Source organism: Odocoileus virginianus, chromosome 16 (assembly GCF_023699985.2).
Source record: "Odocoileus virginianus isolate 20LAN1187 ecotype Illinois chromosome 16, Ovbor_1.2, whole genome shotgun sequence".
NCBI lineage: Eukaryota > Metazoa > Chordata > Mammalia > Artiodactyla > Cervidae > Odocoileus > Odocoileus virginianus.
The window spans coordinates 61,426,695-61,444,969 of record NC_069689.1 but is presented as its reverse complement, the minus strand read 5'-3'; the positions used below and the strand labels follow the sequence as shown (position 1 = coordinate 61,444,969).

The following is an 18,275-nucleotide window of genomic DNA, read 5'->3' as shown; positions in this document are numbered from 1 at the left end:
ATGGCGTTCCCTGCCCACCCCAGTGGACAGACCCAGACGACCTCACGTCTAGGACAGAACCGTCCCCCATGCAGGGAGCTGGACCCTAAGACTGAATGAGATAAAGATGAGACACACGGACTTCCCTGGTGGAGACTCTGCACTCCCAATGCAGGGAGTAAGGGTTCGATCCCTGGTCAGGGAACTAGATCCCACACGCTGCAACTAAAGGTTTGCTTGCTGCAATGCAGATCGAAAATCCCGCATGTCACAACTAAGACCTGGGGCAGCCAAATAAGTAAAGAAGCAAATATTAAAAAAAAAAGAGCAAGACACGGAGGAAGGCTCAGGATGGAGGGAGGGGTCACAGCACCATTTATTGTCCAAAATAGTACACAGACCCAAGGGCCACTCACCAAACAGGGGAAAATGAGAACAAAACACGGACTCTTTGGAGCCAAGAGAGAAGGAAAATATGGGGAGGGAACTCTCTTCCTTCCCTGGGACGTCACATGGAAGCCCAGGGACCCGCTTCCTGCCCAGGCTCCTCTGTCGTGCTGACGCGGGCCAGCTGCTCCCCAAAGAAGTACGAGGGGCAGGAGACAACCAGGCCCGAACCCCAGCTCCAGAGCCCCCCGGCTGCCCTCTCATCCCCAGGCAGAGGCAGAGGACAGGTCGCAGCCCTGGCTCCTCTGGGAGCCCCTGCTACTGCTGGCTCTGAGAGCAGCCTCCCCAGGGCCAGGAGAGGGGATGGACTCAGCGATGGCAGAGAGCTCTCATGAGCCCAAGGACCTCAAACATCCCGGAGGAGCCAGGCAGGAGGATTCAGGGAGGGTGAGAGCCTTTGGGTGTCCACCTGAGTAAAGGGATGATTTGGGATCTGTGGGATTTACCCAAAAAATAATATTTAAAAAAATTTTAAGTTGGAAAGTATAAAACCAAGATGAAAATTGCCCCAACCTGCAAGGGAATATGAACTACTCAATAAATACAGCCCGCAAGGGGAGGGGGAAGGGGCGGGAACAGAGCTGAGACCCTGGCGCTAGCGCGGCCGGTAGCAATAGACACCATACTTGCGGCTGTGTGGGTCTGGGAAGCCAAAGCTTCGGACCCCAGGCTCCAGGGTCCCACAGTTGGAACGTGGGTGAGCCACAGGGTAGCGGGCACTGCCATCTGCCAGCCAGCCAGCATCGCAGCGGTCCAGGCCACGGAACTTCCAGGCGGCAAAGAGCTGGCCCACCTTCGCGATCTGAGCGCCGTCTTCCCGGCAGGCCTCCCTTGCCTCTGTCAGCGTCAGCTTCTCAGGGTGCTCCAGGTAGTACACCTGCCCTGTGGGATGCGGGGCGTGAGGATAGAGAAGTGGAGGGTGCAGCCAGAGAGGGCCTGGGGCAAGGCCAGCCCATGCAGACCCCACCACCCAGCCCCCAAAGACCTGTTAACTCTCTGTGCTTAGGGAGCTGCCACACTATGGAGCATCTGCAGTGGAGACTGTCAGGGGCACCTTCCCAAATCTCAGCCCCTCTCCAAAAGCATCATCCCACATGCCATGGGGCTGGGTTCCCCACAGTCAGATCTGTACTCTGCCCCAGCCTTTCCTAATTTTACTCTAGGAGGGCACCCCACCTCTGCTGGACCAATAAAGAGTCTCTCCTCTGCTCAGCCATTTACTGAGCACCTACTATGTCCCAAGCTGGGATATGGCACTGAACCAATTTGTTTTTATTCATGTATCTTCCCTTGAAGTGAGCTCCTTTGTGAGGGCAGACTGTGTTTTCTGTGTCTATGATGACCCAGCACCTAGTAGGCACTCAGGGAATGTTGGGTGAATGGCTAAACTGATGATCGGTGTGAAGCAGCAGCATCAAGGCACTCAGTTGGACAGGGCTTCAGCTGGAAGCACCAGCATGGTGGGCCGAGAGGACTGAAGGCCCCCCCAGACGCTGCCTTCCCACCCGCAGGCCCATGCGTGGCCAGTCGACTCACCCCTGAGGGCAACAGCGAAGCAGAAGACGTCGTAGCGGTGCAGGCGGCGGTGGCGCGGGCCGTAGCTGCGCACACCGGGGGCCAGGCCCAGGCCTCCACAGGGGTGCCGGGCCTGCGTGATGGGGTACTGCACCGAGGCGTCCTGCAGCCAGCCTGCGTTGCACCAGTCCAGGCCCTCCTCCCAGGCCCGGAACAGCTGCTCGAAGGAGGCCACCACCGCGTCCTGCTCCTCACAGGCCTGCTGGGCTTCATGGAAGTTGAACTTGTAGCGCCCTTGGGGGTGCTGGTAAGGAAAGACCACACCTGGGGAGGGCGGAAAAGGGGGCTTGAATGGGTGGGCAGGGCCTGGTGATGGGAGACCCACCTCCACTGAGAGAGAGGCTTCCCTCAACACACGCACACACAGTCCCTCAGTAAAGCTCTGCAAACCTGTCATCTCCTGTCCACTGTCCAAGTCCAACGCAGAGCCAATATCTGCTTTATATCTCCCTCCCAGAGCTAGACAGGCACATAGCAACTCTCAGAAATCTACTAACTTGTTAAAGAATGAATGAGTCAGTCAAATAATATCCCCAATTACAGAACAGGATTAATCCCTAATCCACAGGGCTGTTCCAAGAACCCCAGTGCTATGCCTGCCGAGTCACTCGGTTGACTCTTTGTGACCCCACGGGCTGCAGCCTGCTGGGCTCCTGCCTATTCTTCCAGGCAAGAATCCTGGAGTGAGCTGCCATTTCCATCTCTAGGGGATCTTCTCGACCCAGGGATTGAACCTTCGTCCCCTACGTCTCCTACATTGCAGGAGGATTCTTTACCACTGAGCCACTGAGGAAGCCCATGGTCTCAATTCAGATGTTTAAATCCTAATGCCCAGGAATACCCCCTGGCGGTCCAGTGGTTAGCAAATGGTGCTTTCACTGCCAGGGCTCAGGATCGATCCCTGGTCAGGGGACTAAGACCCTGCAAGTCTCACAGCGCAGCTAAATAAATAAATCCTAATGCCCAATATGATGGTATTAGGAGATGGCGCCTTTGGGAGGTGATTAGGTCATGAGGGTGGAGTCTTAGTTTTAGTACCCTTTAAAAAGACATGCCAGAGAGTTCCCCCCAAGCTTCTTCCACTGTTGTGAGGATACAGAAGTCTGCGACCTGGCACCCTGGTCTGGGACTTCCAGCCTCTAGAACTATGTGAAATGAATTGCTGTTGTTCAGAGGTCCCCAAGGCTGTGTGGGTTACTGCATCCTGAAGTAAGACACCAGTGAGGAGGTGCTGCCACCTACAGGAGACAGGCGTTGTTGGGCTCTGACTCAGCAGCTGAGACCTCATCGTCTATGTTAACATTAATATGGAAGCTTCAGAGGAGGACGCAAGAAACGTCCCCCATGTGACAGACGACTTTCCGGGGACAAGGAAAGAAGACAGTGAAAGTGTCAGTGACTCAGTCATGTCTGACTGTGACCCTGTGGATGGTACCCTGCCAGGGTCCTCTGTCCATGGGATTCTCCAGGCAAGAATACAGGAGTGGGGTTGCCATTTCCTTCTCCAGGGGATCTTCCCCACCCAGGAATCAAACCGGGGTCTCCCGCACTGCAGGCAAATTCTTCACCGTCTGAGGTGCCAGGGAAGCCCCAGGGGAAGGGGAGGGATGGAAAAAGGTCTTTTACTAAAGGAGGCTAGAGGTCAGGGAGGTCCTGAGCAGGTGGCTTCCCTTCCTGGTGCCACAGTCTGGGAGGTGCCACAGGCTCCCTCAAAATTCCATGTTTGAAACTGGACTGTAATAAGAAATGTTAACTCCCCTGGACCCAGTCTCTACCAAGTCAGATGAAACCTTAAGGAGAAGGGGTATCCCTGGGGCCTGGGGCCGGCGCTGTTCCAAGGCAGGGCCTGGACTGAGGGTTCCCTGGATTGGGACTGACACAAACACATTGTGTGATATACACGCTACTAAGCATAAAACAGAAAACTAGTGAGACCCTGCTATAGAGCATGGGGAACTCGACTCAGGGCTCTGCGGTGACCTAAAGGGGAAGGAAATCTAAAACAGAGAGGATGCATGAATACGTACGGCTGACTCCCTCTTCTATGCAGCAAAAAAACAGCACAACACTGTAAAGACACTATACTCCAATAAAAATTAATAACAAGGAAATAAAAGTGTACCCCCAAAAAAGGGAGGACTCCCTGCTTCTCTAGGCTGCCCCCGTGGCCCCCAGACAACCGGCTCTGACCGGCCCGCACACATCCCACACCATCCCCAACATCAGGGACAAGGAACATGGCCCCTCTGGGCCACCATCTAAGCCCCGTGGACTGGGCATGTGGCTGCTGGTGGCAAGGTCCACCTCTGACTGACAAGCCCTTGAGCCACATTCTATCCTCATCTCCTCGAAGGAGGTGAAGGAGCAACTACCCTTGTTCTTCATTTCACACGTGACGGGACTGGAGCTCTGGGGGAAGGCACTGATCTGGAGTGCCACAGCTAGGACGGGGCGGACATGGAGTCAGATCAGCCTTCCCTCTATACCCTCCCGGCAGCCTCCCTAACAGGCAGGAGAAGTCTGAGGACACACAGCCCCAGCCTAGGGTCAGAGAAGGCAGAAGTCATGTGGAGACCACAGCTGGCAGCTTTGGACAGCACTGGTTGTTTTTTGTTTTTTTTAGTTAGGTGATTTCTACATAAAAATCCAGAGGTTTCACATATGAATATAAGCTTCTCTTATCAAATCAGAAAATCTGGCTGCAGGGACTTTCCTGGTGGTCCAGTGGTAAAGAATCTGCCTTACAATGCAGGAAACGTGGTTCGATCCCTGGTTGGGGAACTAAGATCCCACATTACTTGGTGCAACTAAGCCCAACTGTTCTAGAGCCCGTGCACCACGACAAAGACCCCTTGCATTGCAACTAAGACCCAACACAGTCAAATAAGTAAATATTTGAAAGAAAGAAAGAAAGAAAGAAAACTGGGCTGTACTGGGCTTGCTTCTGGTGTAGCATCATCAGCTGGGCCTGAGTAGGAAGGCTCAGGAGTGGCCCCCGTCCCCACCACTCTTGATCACCCACCCTGGGCTGCCTCATTTGTGTCTCCTGCCAGCCCTGTGTGAATCTCAGCTCTGACTCAATGAGCTGTGTCACCAGCTCCTGTCTCCCTCTCTCTGAATAGGACGTGAGCAAGAGGGAGTAGAGAGCAGAGGATTCTGGAGTCTGACTGCCTGGGGTCAAACCCCTACTCGGCCATGTATGAGCTGTGTGACCTTAGGTAAGTGACTTGACCTCTCTGTGCCTCAGTTTTCTCATCCACAAGTTGTGGGTGAGAATAACAGGAGCTTCCTCATGGGGTTGTTCTGAGGATTAAATGCTTTATCTGCCAGAAGCACAGAGGTCTAGATGCTTTCTCAGGCCTTCTCCCCACAGCCCCCAGGACCCAGCCACGGTCAGGGTCTCACCCCGAAGCTCCAACTCTACCAGGCCGCTCTCATCCTCCAGCCCATCGATGACCTCGCAGCGGTAGCGCCCATAGTCCTCCAGCCGCAGGTCCCGGATCTCTAGCGACACTTCCCGCGCTCTGTCCTGCCGCAGGTACACCCGGCCTCGGTAGTCCCCAAAGGTGCGCTGTCTCAGCCCAATGGCCACCAGCACGTCCTGCTCCGGGACCCCATTCTCCGACAGCTTCCACCATTTGATGCGCACGGGCCGCGGAGAGGCCAGGGCCGGCTCGTAGTGGTAGCGGCAGGGCAGGGTCACGTTGGCACCTCGGTGGGAGAACAGGGTCTCCTCCGGCGTCTCTACCACCAGCTTCACTCCACTGAAGATGCCTGAGGGGAGAGGTGGGGTGCAGATGGGGACCTCCGGCGGCACACCGGTAGTTCCGCAGGGGCCACCCCCTCCCTCACCCTCACCCCCAGCTCCCGCCAGGCTCAGGAGTTCTAGATTGCACCGCCCCTACCCACACACTCTGCAATGTGACTGCACAACTCCTTCCTTCAGGAGGTGACTCTATGAACCACCCCCAGTCCCTGAAGCCCTTGCTGGCCCTGCCACTTGCTTTGACCAAATGAACGCGGGGGAAGTGAGTGTTCTGAGGTGCTTGTTCGGAGCAGAGGCTCCAGGGGCCCTGTTGAGGCCTCTCTTTCTCTAGGAATCTTGCCAACCACCATTGGAACAAGGCCTGGGCTCCCCTGTAGGGTGAGAACACGCAGAGAGCAGAGACAAGCTCTCCCAGCTGAGGCCATCCTAGACCCACCAGCCCCCAGCTGACATGCCCACTCACCACAGGCACAATCAATTAAGTGAGCACAGCCAAGACAGGAAAGACGGAGTCCAGCCCAAAACGCTGGCCCATGAAACCATGAGCAAAGTACATGGCTGTTGTCTTAAACCACTAGGTTTGTTAGGCAGAAGATGCGAGCTGGTAGACTTCCCTGATGGTCCATGGGTGGCAGATAGAAGTTGTTTGTGTAGCACAGGGAGGCTACCTCTGGTGCTCTGTCAGGACCTGGAGGGATGGGATGTGGAGAGGGGAGGGAAGCTAGAGACAGAGGGGATGTGTGTATAATGATGGCTGATTTGCGTTGTATAGCAGAAACCAATACAACACTGTAAAAATGTTTTGTTGTTATTGAGTCACTCGGTCATGTCCAACTCTTCATGACCCCATGAACAGCAGCACACCAGACTTCCCTGTCCTTCAGTTTTTAAATATCTTTAAATTTTTTAAATGGGGGGAATAAAGAATCCACACTTTCAATGCGGTAGCAGTGGGGGGAGGAGGGTTTGATCCCTGGTCAGGGAACTAAGATGCCACGTGGTTCAGCTAAAAAAAAAAAAGAAAGAAAAGCAAAAGGCAAATTGGTGTAGCTGGCAGCAAGAGCACCTCAGAAGGGGAGGTGGGGGGACTCAGATCATCTGGGTCTCCTTCTCTAACACACCGGCCCCAGGAGAGCACAGCCTGCCCTTCACTCTGGCCAGCTGTCCAGCACGACTCTTCCCAAACACCTAGAGACACAGGTGAGACCAGGCCAGGACTCACAGAGGAGACTGCAGTCAGGCTCAGGGGGACAAATAAACACCGGGCCTAACATGCGCCACAAGAACCAGATTTATGGCTAAGGCTGGCCCATCTCTCACTGGAGTCTTCCTATTGGGGCCTCATGGTCTCACGGCCTTAGGTCTGGACTTCAGACCTTAGAGGTACACAGGCTGAGGGCAGGGGGTAACCTCAGGAGTAAACAAGGGATAGACAGGGAGGCTCCCTGTAGAGAATCTCATGCTGAAAAACAGCCATACCTAACGACTCCTTGCCTATGTCCGAGTTTCTATGAGGCTCATGTGACCTAACAAATGATGCATAGTAGGTGCGTAAAGCTGCTGATAAAAAGTCACCTGGCTTTTCCAGTAACTGACCTGAAGTGACCTCTAAAAATGGTTTGCTATTCACTTGACCCAGAAAACTGCACAAAATCAAGAGGTTCAAATTTTCATGTTCACTTTAAGAACACTGCTTCCCTGGTGGCTCAGCTGGTAAAGAAGATTCTTGGGTCGGGAAGATCCCCTGGAGAAGGGATAGGCTACCCATCCAGTATTCTTGGGCTTCCCTTGTGGCTTAGCTGGTAAAGAATCTGCCTGCAATGCGGGAGACCTGGGTTCGATCCTTGGGTTGGGAAGATCCCCTGGAAAAGGAAAAGGCTACCCACTGCAGTATTCTGACCTGGAGAATTCCATGGACTGTATAGTCCATGGGGTCGCAAAAGTTGGTCAGACACGACTAAGCGACTTTCACTTTCTTTTGAGAACACTCATGAAACCACCCAGGCCATGAAGGGTATGCATATCCAGAAAGCCACCAAGTATCTGAAAGATGTCACTTTAAAGATATTGTGTGCCATTCTGTCATTACAATGGTGTTGATAGGTGTTCCCAGGCCAGTGGGGCTGGATGCAGGGTTAGTGGCCCAACAAGGGTGCTGAATTTTTATTGCACATGCTCAGAAATGCAGAGAGTGGTTCCAGATTTCAGAGCTTAGATGTAGATTCTCTGGTCATGGAGCACGTCCAGGTGAAAAAGCCCCTAAAGATGCGGGACAGGACTTACAGAGCTCAGGGTTGGATCAACCCATACCTAAGCTCCCCTGCCACATGTAGATGATCCTTATTGAAAAGGGTCAGATTATTCCTAAACCAGAAGAGAAGGCTGCACAGGAGAAAAAGATATCCCAAAAGAAACCAAAAAACACAATAATTTATGGCCCTGGGACTTCCCTGGTGGTTCATGGCTAAGACTTCACGCTCCCAATGCAGGGGGCCTGGGTTCGATCCCTGGTCAGGGAACTAGATCCCACATGCCTTAACTAAAGATCCCAAAGTATCACAACTAAGACCCAGCACAGCCAAATAAAAATAAATATTAAAAAAGAAACTTACTGCCTGGGGAAGAAATGCTGCAAACAAATAAATGCAAATAAAAGTTTAAAAAAAAAAAGTCACCTGCCCAAAGCCACATAGGTAGTAAGTGGCAAAATGGAGAGTCAAACCTATCTCCCTATATCCAAACCCCTTTTCCACTGGGAAGACCTGGGGAAGTCACGTTTAAGCGGAATTTTGAAAAATTGGCAGGACTTTGGGGAAAGTATAAAAAGCAAAATTGACCGTGCTACAGTGCATTCAGCTCCACACCCATGGGTTGTTGTTGGTTTACTTGTTCAGTCGTGTCTGACTCTTGCAACCCCATGGGCTGTAGCCTACCAGGTTCTTTTTTCCATGGGATTCTAAAGGCAAGAATGCTGGAGTAGGTTGCCATTTCCTCCTCCAGGGGATCTTCCCAACCCAGGGATCAAACCCGGGTCTCTTGCATTGCAGATGCATTCTTAACTAACGAAGCCACCAGGGAAGCCCTCCATATCTGAGGGGCCAGTAGACATGGAGTAACCTTCTCACCCTTCTGCTCATCTCAGCGACAAGGCTGGACCACTGCACGGGCCCAGACGGGAGCAGGGCTGCTGGCTTCATGCCCTGAGCCCCCACCCAACTCAGAACTCGCAGGGGCCAGGAGAGGCCTTTGTCACCTAGCCAAACCAAGAGCCAAGCTAAGAGCAGAGCCAAGAGGCCACCCACCTTCGCTGTAGCCATTGGCCAGGTTCCGGCCGTTGGGACGGTTGGAGTAGTAGAAGCCGTTGTAGAAAGGCAGGCCGGAGACACAGCACAGCAGGAGCAGCAGGATCGGGAGCCACAGGCCCATGGCGTCACGCACCGGGCAGCGCCAGGGTGTCCAGGCAAGGCTGGGGCCCGGGGCAAACTGGGAGGAGGAGAAAAACAAGCCAGTGAGAGAAGTCTGCAGCGGGGCCCAGGGACCCACTTACTCATTCATTCAATCAACAGGAATTTAGCAGCTTCCCTTGTGGTTCAGTGGTAAAGAATCTGCCTCCCAAGCAGGAGGCGAGGGTTCGATCCCTGGGTCGGGAAGATCCCCTGGAGTATGTGTGTGTGTGTGTGTGTGTGTGGCTCAGATGCTAAAGAATCTGCCTGCAATGCAGAAAACTGGGGTTCAGTCCCTGGGTTGGGAAGATCCCTTGGAGAAGGGAATGGCTACCCACTCCAGTATTCTTGCCTGGAGAATTCCATGGACAGAGGAGCCTGGCAGGCTGCAGTCCATGGGGTCACAGAGTTGGTCATGTGACCTGTTGTTTCAAGGAAGACAATTTTTCCACGGGCTGGGGCAGGGTGAAGGTAGGGGTGGTGACGGTTTCAGAATGATTCAAGCACATTATGTTTATTGTGCACTTTATTTCTATTATTATTACACCAGCCCCATCTCCGATGACCAGGCATTAGATCCTGGAGGCTGGGGACCCCTGTGATAGAGCAGCTTTGGCATGCCAGGCACCGTTCTCATGGCTGGACAACACCGGTGATGAGCAAGATGAGGTCCCTGCTCTCAGAGGACTGCACCCTGCAGGCAAGATGGGCAACAGGCAAGCCAACAAATCCTAAGCAGGAATTTACTGTTGTCGTTTTTTAGTCCCTAAGTCATGTCAGACTCTTTTGTGGCCCCATGTACTGCAGGCTCCTTTCTCCATGGGATTCTCCAGGCAAGAATACTGGAGTTGATTGCCATGCCCTCCTCCAGGGGATCTTCCTGGATCAGGGATCAAACCCGTGTCTTCTGCATTGGCAGGCAAATTCTTTACCACTGAGCCACCAGGGAAGCCCAAGCAGGAATTAGGAGGCAGTGAAAAGACTGAAGAAAAAATTAAGAAGGACCATATGACAGTATCACCATTTTTCAAACTGCAAGGTTGAACTGGAAAAGTTGTGAGCAGCATTTTAAAATGACACTGAAGAGACCAGACTAGTAGAAAATATCAGGGGCATTCATGGTCAGTGAGGATGAATCCTGCACTGCAAAGCTTTTGTTTCAGTCCAGAAACGACTATGGAGGTAGAGGTTAAAAAAAAAAAATTCTTTTTTATGCTATGCTAGAATACTTCTGGGGGGCACTTACAGTTTAAGTGGACACTCAAATAAAATAGGCAGCTGGCCCAAGGGCTACAGATTGTTGATTCAATTTTTTTGTATTGCATCAAAATATTATGTCTTGATTATTGAGATTTTGCTATGCACACACCCCTCCCTTAAATTTTCACATGAGGGGACTTCTCTGGTGGTCCAGTGGTTAAGACTTTACCTTCCAATGTTGGGGATATGGGTTTGATCCCTAGTCGGGAAGCTGGGATCCCACATGTCTGGTAGTCAAGAAAACCAAGACATAAAATAGAAGTAATGTTGTAACAAGTTCAGTAGAGACTTTAAAAATGGTCCACATTGAAAAAAAAAATTTGCACAGGAGCCTAGTGCCCCACATACCTCCCCCTCATTCCTGCCCTGCTTGTCCATTTACTGAAAGTGCCGTGTGTGTGCTCAGTTACTTCAATTGGGTCCAAATCTTTGCAACCCCATGGACCGTAGTCTGTCAGGTTCCTCTATCCATGGGATTCCCCAGACAAGAATATTGGAGTGGGTTGCCATTTCCTTCTCCAAGGGATCTTCCCAACCCAGGGATCGAACCCACCATCTCCCGTGGCTCCTGCAATGGCAGGTAGTTTCTTTACCACTGAGCCATCATTAGAGAGTCTTTATTGGAAACATCCAGGATGAATTCTGCTTCCTTCCAAGGCTCTGGCTGAAACATGGGAGAGGAGGACAGAAGGAACAGTGTCTAGATGCCCTTGGGTGTCAGACTCAGCAGCCTGTCCTTTGTTCCCAAGGCCCTGGGGTGCTAGTAGTGGCTTTACACAGAGGAGCCACAGGATCAGACCTACATGTTAAAAACATCCCTCCAGTGGCTGAGTGGAAATCGGACTCTGGGGCAGCAAGGCCAGAGTTGACAGCAGGCATTTGGAAGTATAAGTACGATCATCAGGCAGCAACGTGGAAAGTGCACAAGGTATAATTTAGGGTAGACAAAGCAGAACACAGACTTGCCACTCCGCTGTGATTGTAATGTGACCCTAAGAATGCCTGTGTACAGAAACCAGAAGGGGAGGAATACAGCAAAACCAGAGAAAGGGAGAGCAAGCAAGGGGAAGAAAGAAAAGCATTGGCCTCTAAGGGTGGTGGAATTGTGGAGGAAACATTCTTGTTTTCAGAACAGTTAGGAGCTTTTACTGGAGAAGAAGCAATGCTGTGAAGGAAGTTGAAGGGTAGAATCCACTGTGCCCTTAGACCTCTTTGCAGGGAGCCCAAGGCCCAGACTTGCCCTGTGTGCTGTGCATGACAGGAGGACACTGTGAGCCTCACTTCTTATCTAAGAGGAATCCCCAGGTGACATCCACAAAGCCTCTTGGTGACTTGGATCTAAGCAGCCTAAGCACAAACAGGAGTTTCCCAGGTGGCTCAGTGGTAAAGAATTCACCTGCCAATGCAGGAGATGCCAGAGACACAGGTGCAATCCCTGGGTCTAGAGGGTCTAGAAAATCACCCAGAGGAGGGCATGGCAACCCACTCCAGTATTCTTGCCTGGGAAATCCCCGTGGACAGAGGAGCCTGGTGGGCTACAGTCCATAGGGTTGCAAAAGAGTCAGACAGGACTGAACAATTCAACAGCTCAAAACACATGCAACTTTGTAACCAGAGCACTATATGCAACTTTGTAACCAAAGCACTAACAGAAACAAGAGCAACCCAGAAAAAAGAAAACAAAAACCAAAAAAACCAGCATGTCAATCCAGGCTTTGCAGCTTTCACCCACCACTGGGGCAAACACTTCTTCCTTCAGGATGTGGGTTCTTAGGGGCACTGGATTCCAAAAGATACTAGGTTTACCAAAATTAAAAGTCTGACCCAGGGTAAAGTCATCTTAAATGTTTTGTTTTGTTTTTTAACACAGGAAATGTCTTTGCAACTTCTTCAGCTGTTGTTGCCCACTTTTTTTTTGGCTGTGCTGGGTCTCTTTCCATTGGGCAGGCTTTTCTCTAGCTGCCGCACACAGGAGCTTCTCTAGTTGCAGCGGGTGGGCTTACTAGTAGTGATGCACAGGCTTCTCTAGTTGCGGGTTTCTCTAGTGGCTGCTCGCAGGCTTAGCTGCCCTGAGGTAGTGCATGTGCAGCTCTTTGTGACCCCATGGACTGCAGGTTCCTCTGTCCATGGGATTCCCCAGGCAAGAATACTAAAGTGGGTTGACATTTCCTTCTCCAGGGGATCTTCTGGACCCAAGGGTCAACCCGGGTAACTGGCATTGCAGGCAGATTCTTTACCATCTGAGCAGTATTCTGGCCGGGAGAATTTCACCGCCCTGAGGTATGTGGGATGTAATTCCCCAACAAGGGATCGAACCTGCATCCTCTGCATTGGCAGGTGGATTCCTAACCACTGGATCACCGGGGAAGTCCCTGGTTTCTACTTTTATCAGAAAACTTTATGCTAAGTTCTGTTCAGTGGCTAAACCAGCAGTACAGCGCTCCTGCCTCACCACATCTCTCGCATCCTTCAGATGGGATGGCAAGAGTTTGGATACTAAGAGTTTGGGGAATCTGGACAGGGAAGGATGCTGTCTGTTCGGTTCTTGAGTGCTGGACAGTGAGTAGCAAGCATTCGAATAGTGAGGGACATCAGTAAGAAAGGCACTTTCTGCAGGACTGACAGCACTTATCTTAAGGAATTCACACACTGCTGAGGTTTGCTCTTTAATAGTGAAGAAACCTTGTTTTGGTCACTTTAATAATTAGTGGGGGGAGGGGGGGTGGAAATCACAACCAGACCAAAGCCATTCCATGTCATACCGACGTTTCCCCCCCAGGGTTCTTACCAGCCGTGCACGAGGTAATTCACGGTTCAGAAACTAAGCCCTGAGCCAAAACAGCTCTTAGTTTCCGGTCTGGGGGTGATTTTTTTTTTTTCCCCAGCTCACTAAAGTATTGGAGTGACCAAAACAAGATGTGTGGATTTCCTGATTCCTGACGACCCATTCTTTGCTTTTCCCAGCCACCACGTGCCTTAGGACCCCTCCGCACATCAGAAGCTGAACCTTGACTTGGTAGGAAGACATACAGCCGAGTACCCCACTGCACCACCGGGCAGAACATGTCTCCCTGCCACCAGCAGAGGGCAGGCTTGCCCTCCAGGTCTCCATCATTCCGCTGCCGGAGAGGAATTTGACTTCGGTGCCACAAGCCCTTTGAAACCTGCGGTTCCCGGAAAGTAGAAGTCCGGAGGTGTTTCCTACCAGCATTCCCAGCCCGCTGGCCTGTGCAGGGCTGTGGGAAAGGGGCCAGGGCGCCTCTCGGCCATCTCCTCTTGCGGCAGAAGGCAAAAGGCCCTCCAGAGATCAGCGCTGGGAGTCAAGGTCCAGACCGGGTCATAGGCTGCTGAAGGCCACCCAGCGAGTTGATGACAGAGCTCGGTCGGTCCAAGTGTCCGGCGCTGTCGTTTCCCCACCCCCACCCCCCAACCTGGCTGCTCAGGAGCTCTAAACTCCTCCCTAAAGGATCCCATCTCCCACCCAGGAATTTACTCTCCGCGCGCTCCGGGTGTTCCCTAAGTTAGAAACCCCACTGAACCCAGGCCTGAAACCCACGAGCATCCACTGCGTTTGCCCTGAGAGGGCCAGCGCAGGCCGGCAGAGGACCACCCGCCCGCTGCCTCGGGAGGTGTCCCCAGCCCCTCGCAGCGTTCCCGACCCCCGACCCCGCTCCCGCCCCGAGCAGATGAGCACCCAAAAGATGCCCCGAGGCAAGCCCGGCGCCTGGGGCGCAGTGCTGGAGGCTGCGGGATAAGATGCGAAGAGACTCGGTGGGAGAGAGGAGACCCGGGAGTTGGTCTCGGAGGCCACTGGTTTCCCTCAAAATTGGCTCCTCGCCGACCAGGGTCTATGCACAAGGGTCCCACGCAAGTCAGCCCACGCCACGCGCTGCTCTGAACCCGCGGGCGCCCGGGGCGCCCCCGACCGGCGGCGTTGATCACAACCCAACTCGGCCCCGGCCCCACGGGGCCGGCTCACTCCTCCTGCCCACTTCCCCTACCCTGCCCAGGAAGCGTGAGGCTGAGGAAGCGGGAAGAGAGGAATTGGTCCATAGGGCGCCCCAGGAGCCCGGCCACCCCTGAGCTACGTACCGTCCCCAGGCGGCTCCTCGACGGCTGGAGCGCTCCGGGCTGCGGGGCTGATCCGGTCGGAGGAAGCAGGCGGACTCGGGGATCTTGAATGGCCCGAAGGAAAGCCGCTGCGGACGAACCCCCGCGCTCCCGCCGGGCCAGCCCCTTAAAGGAACACACGCCCCTTTCCCTCCCTTGGGCTGGCCCCAAACGGAGGAGGTGCGACAGATTTGGGCGGCCTCCAGACTTGCCTGGAGACCACCCCAAACCGGCTGGAGACCACCCCAGCCTGCGGAGCATCTGGCAGGCCGCGCGGTGAAGGGAGTGCCCAGGAGTTGAGGCTGTCGTATTTAGGGGCGTGGAAGACGAGCGTTCGTAGAGAGGGTCTCATTAGAACGTCCCGGTTTACCAAAAGCAACGAGACTAAGCAGGGAGGAGCCCCCCACCTCCACACTGCGGGTGCGATACGGCTGACTCCCACCTTCAGGTGAGGGAGGGGTGACCGTTCTCACCTGCCTTTTGCCCGGAGAAGGCAAAAGGGCGCTGACAGCCCTCCTGCCCTAGAGTTTGACCGTCAGGAAATCTACTGCGGGTCGGCTAACTCAGCATCAGGCACAGGGAGGCTGCCCCTAGTAGGTGGGGCTTGAGTGAGTAGTCCTGGGGGCGGGAAGGGGGAACAGGATGGGCAGATGGTGCTCCCAGCAGCCTGCAGGGGTGGTCAGGCTTCTGCCTTGTCCTCCAACAGGGGTGACTCGGCTTTAGAATCCTGACCTGTCAGCACAGCTATCAGGCAGCCAGCTCCCGGGATGCCTGTTTGGACTGGGTGTTTAATTTTCCCTCCAGGCCAACGGAGGCCTGGCCTGAAAGCCCCATTGGTTCCTCAGCAGCCAAGCATGAGGAGGTCTTTCCGCCTTGGCCAAGTGGTCACTGAACCCAGAACCTCTTCCTAAATACACCTTGACAGTATGTGTGTGTGTGTGTGTGTGATTTGCCAGGAGCATCTCAGACCACAAAGAGCTGCAGTAGTAGTGTGTGTGTGCTCAGTCGTGTCCGACTCCTGTGACCCCATGGACTGTAGCCCATCAGGCTCCTCTGTCCATGGGATTCTCCAGGCAAGAATACTGGAGTGGGTAGCCATTCCCTTCTCCATAGTGGACTAAATTGCACCCAAAGTGAATGCCAGCCTGATGGGCAAAAGGGAACCAGTGCAGTTTCTTCCCCAAGGGACAGCTGTCAGAAAACTGGGTGCAGGATGGATAGGATGGGGAAATGAGTAGGATGCCAGTTCCAATGAGGAAACCCTTGCAAGCTTTACTGACAATGATCCAAGTTTCTGAGGCCCCTGATGAGCCAGGCTTTTCATCAGTGCTTATGTACATTCTCTCCATCCAACCCAAGGCCATGGAGTTTGTCCTCTTATTTCTGCTTTACAGGTGGGGAATGAGGCTCAGAGAGATTTAAGTAAATTGCCCAAGATCACTCAGAGTCAGGATTTGAATCCAGATTCTCCAACTTGGAGCCTTCCCTGGTAGCTCAGATGGTAAAGAATCCACCTGCAATGCAGGTGACCCAGGTTAGAGCCCCATATCTGGAAGATCCCCTGGAGGAGGAAACAGCAACCTGCTCCAGTATTTTTGCCTGTAGAATTCCACAGACAGAGGAGCCTGGCAGGCTAAAGTCCATGGGGTCACAAAGAATCAGACATGACTGAGCGACTAACACTTTCACTTTTCTCCAACTTGAGGCCTTGTGCCTCAATCACTCCACTATATTTAAACCAGGAATGAAAGGGTACCTGGACTCCTGGGAGAGTCAGGTCAACAGGTCCCAGTGCTGACAGCCACACATGTTAGGGAGAGGGATAGATGGACAGCAGGGAAGTTCAGTTTTGTTACAGCAAAGCAAGTTTAACATCCTGGCCAGTGGCAGGGCTGGCCAGCAGGTAAAATCTCAAGAGGTGGCTCTCAGAACTGTGGTCAGGAATAAAAAACTACAGTGACCACTTGGTAGAGGTGACAGTGAAAGCTTTGGAAGTGGAGGGGGCTGCCCAGGGAGAGGAGTCAAGGACAGAAGGGGTCAGGAGGGAAGGGACCCTCATCTAGAGTCCCAGGAGGGGGACTTTCAGAAGGCTATGAGCCGACACATCCAAGCGTGCAAAGATGAGTGGAAGAAGGGACTGAGAGGTGGCTTAGGCAATTCCAGAGTCACCTGGGGTCTCCTGGGCCAGGTGGAAGGTTCATGACTACTGCCCACCAGTCCACCTGGCCAACCAGCCGGTGAAACTGGCCAGCAGGAAATATCCAATGCCAGAGAGGGACAAGTTGACAGACTGGAGAGAAGCTCAGTTTCCCCTTCTGCAAGTGGGACTCCTGGGACTTACTGCAAGTGGGACTTACTGGGGGCGGCACCATCCCCGAGCAGAGATGCAGGGGGGAAAAGATGCTCAGTCCCCAGGAGAGGCCTGAACAAGTTTGGTTGTAGGATATGCTCCTAGGAGGGAGTCCTAAACAGTAACCACCCAGAAAGACCAACTCCAGACCCAGACCATGCAGCTCCACAGAGGAGAGCTCTGAAATGGGAAAGAACCCCAGCCCCCAGGGATGGGGAACCCCACCCTCCCAGTTCAATCAGAGACCACAGTCTGCACCTTTTATTCTATCCCTGCCCAGCCAAGAAGCCCAGCCAAGAAGCTTTAGGGGAGGAGCCACTTCCAGACTAATTTCCCTGATGAAGTTCCAACAAAACCACACCCTCCCTTTGGCAGCCACATGGCCAGATCTGCAACCCAGACGCTGCCTATATATGTGTCAAGGCACACTCCCAAAGTCTGTTCAGGAAAATCCATCTTGTGTCCCAAGACTAACGGGTGGTTTCATATGCCCCTCTCCCGGGTAGTCAGTCCCTCCTTTATCTGCCAGCCCCCCTTCCAGATCACTGGCTTGCAGTGTGCCGCCCTACACATGAGCCACTTCCTGATGGCTCCCCACTAAGGGTAAGGAGTGGGAAGAGGGGTACCCCAGGAGCTTCCTCCCAGCCCTGGAGTAAAATTGTCAGTGGCTTCCCAGGACCCAGTGTGCTTGGCCAGCAGCGCTGAGCTCCTTTGGCAAAGCCCTGCCATTGCCCCCCCATCCCACACTGCACCCCACCCTGGGGCCTCCCACGGCTCTGAAAGCTGCCTAGGTTCACCAAGTTTCTAACAGCTCCTCCAGCCCACCATTCCAGTGGCAAAGAAAATGGAAACTGCCGAAGGGGAAAACCAGCCGCCTCCGCCTGTTTTCCTGGAGCTGGAAAGGAGCAAAGGCAGGCGTGAAGGAAGCCACTGTGCAGGCTCCCAGGGGCCCCTCACCTGGCAGCAACTAAGGCCCTGGGCTGCATGGCTCTGAAGCCGGAGAACTATGGGGAACAGTCCTGACCCCTCCAGTGGGACTCCAGCCCAAGCCCCCCAGCAGCCTCCTCCCTCTCTGCAGCCAGGACAGGTGACACAGAATGCTGGGGTTCAGCGACAGCTGAGGGTGGCGGCAGCAACCAGCCCAAGTCTAAGCCCACTGAGTGAGTGAGTCACTCAGTGGTGTCTGACTCTTTGCGATCTTATGGACTATACAGTCCATGGAATTCTCCAGGCCAGAATACTGCAGTGGGTAGCCTTTCCTTTCTCCAGGGGATCTTCCCAACCCAGAAATCGAACGAGGGTCTCCTGCATTGCAGGCGGAAGCCCATTTCGACGGAGCAATGAT

General features: G+C 53.5%; 1 protein-coding gene across 1 annotated transcript; it reads right to left on the bottom strand.

Moving 5' to 3' along the window:
• Positions 1–331: 331 nt before the first annotated feature.
• Positions 332–18,190, bottom strand: HAPLN3 (hyaluronan and proteoglycan link protein 3). The gene is made up of 5 exons (XM_070478361.1): positions 14,563–18,190; positions 9,070–9,250; positions 5,407–5,775; positions 1,963–2,265; positions 332–1,308 (listed from the first exon to the last, which is right to left on the bottom strand). Exons 1-5 carry the CDS (start codon positions 14,839–14,841, stop codon positions 1,022–1,024), a joined length of 1,419 nt encoding a protein of 472 aa, XP_070334462.1. The 5' UTR covers positions 14,842–18,190; the 3' UTR covers positions 332–1,021.
• Between the last annotated feature and the right edge of the window lie 85 nt (positions 18,191–18,275).

Coding starts and splice junctions, on each gene's coding strand:
- HAPLN3 (XM_070478361.1), bottom strand. CDS start 14,841: ATGCTCCGCAGGCTGGGGTGGTCTCCAGCCGGTTTGGGGTGGTCTCCA. Junction 9,251..14,562: donor CGAGGAGCCGCCTGGGGACG/GTACGTAGCTCA, acceptor TCCTCCTCCCAG/TTTGCCCCGGGCCCCAGCCT. Junction 1,309..1,962: donor CTTCGCTGTTGCCCTCAGGG/GTGAGTCGACTG, acceptor CGCATCCCACAG/GGCAGGTGTACTACCTGGAG.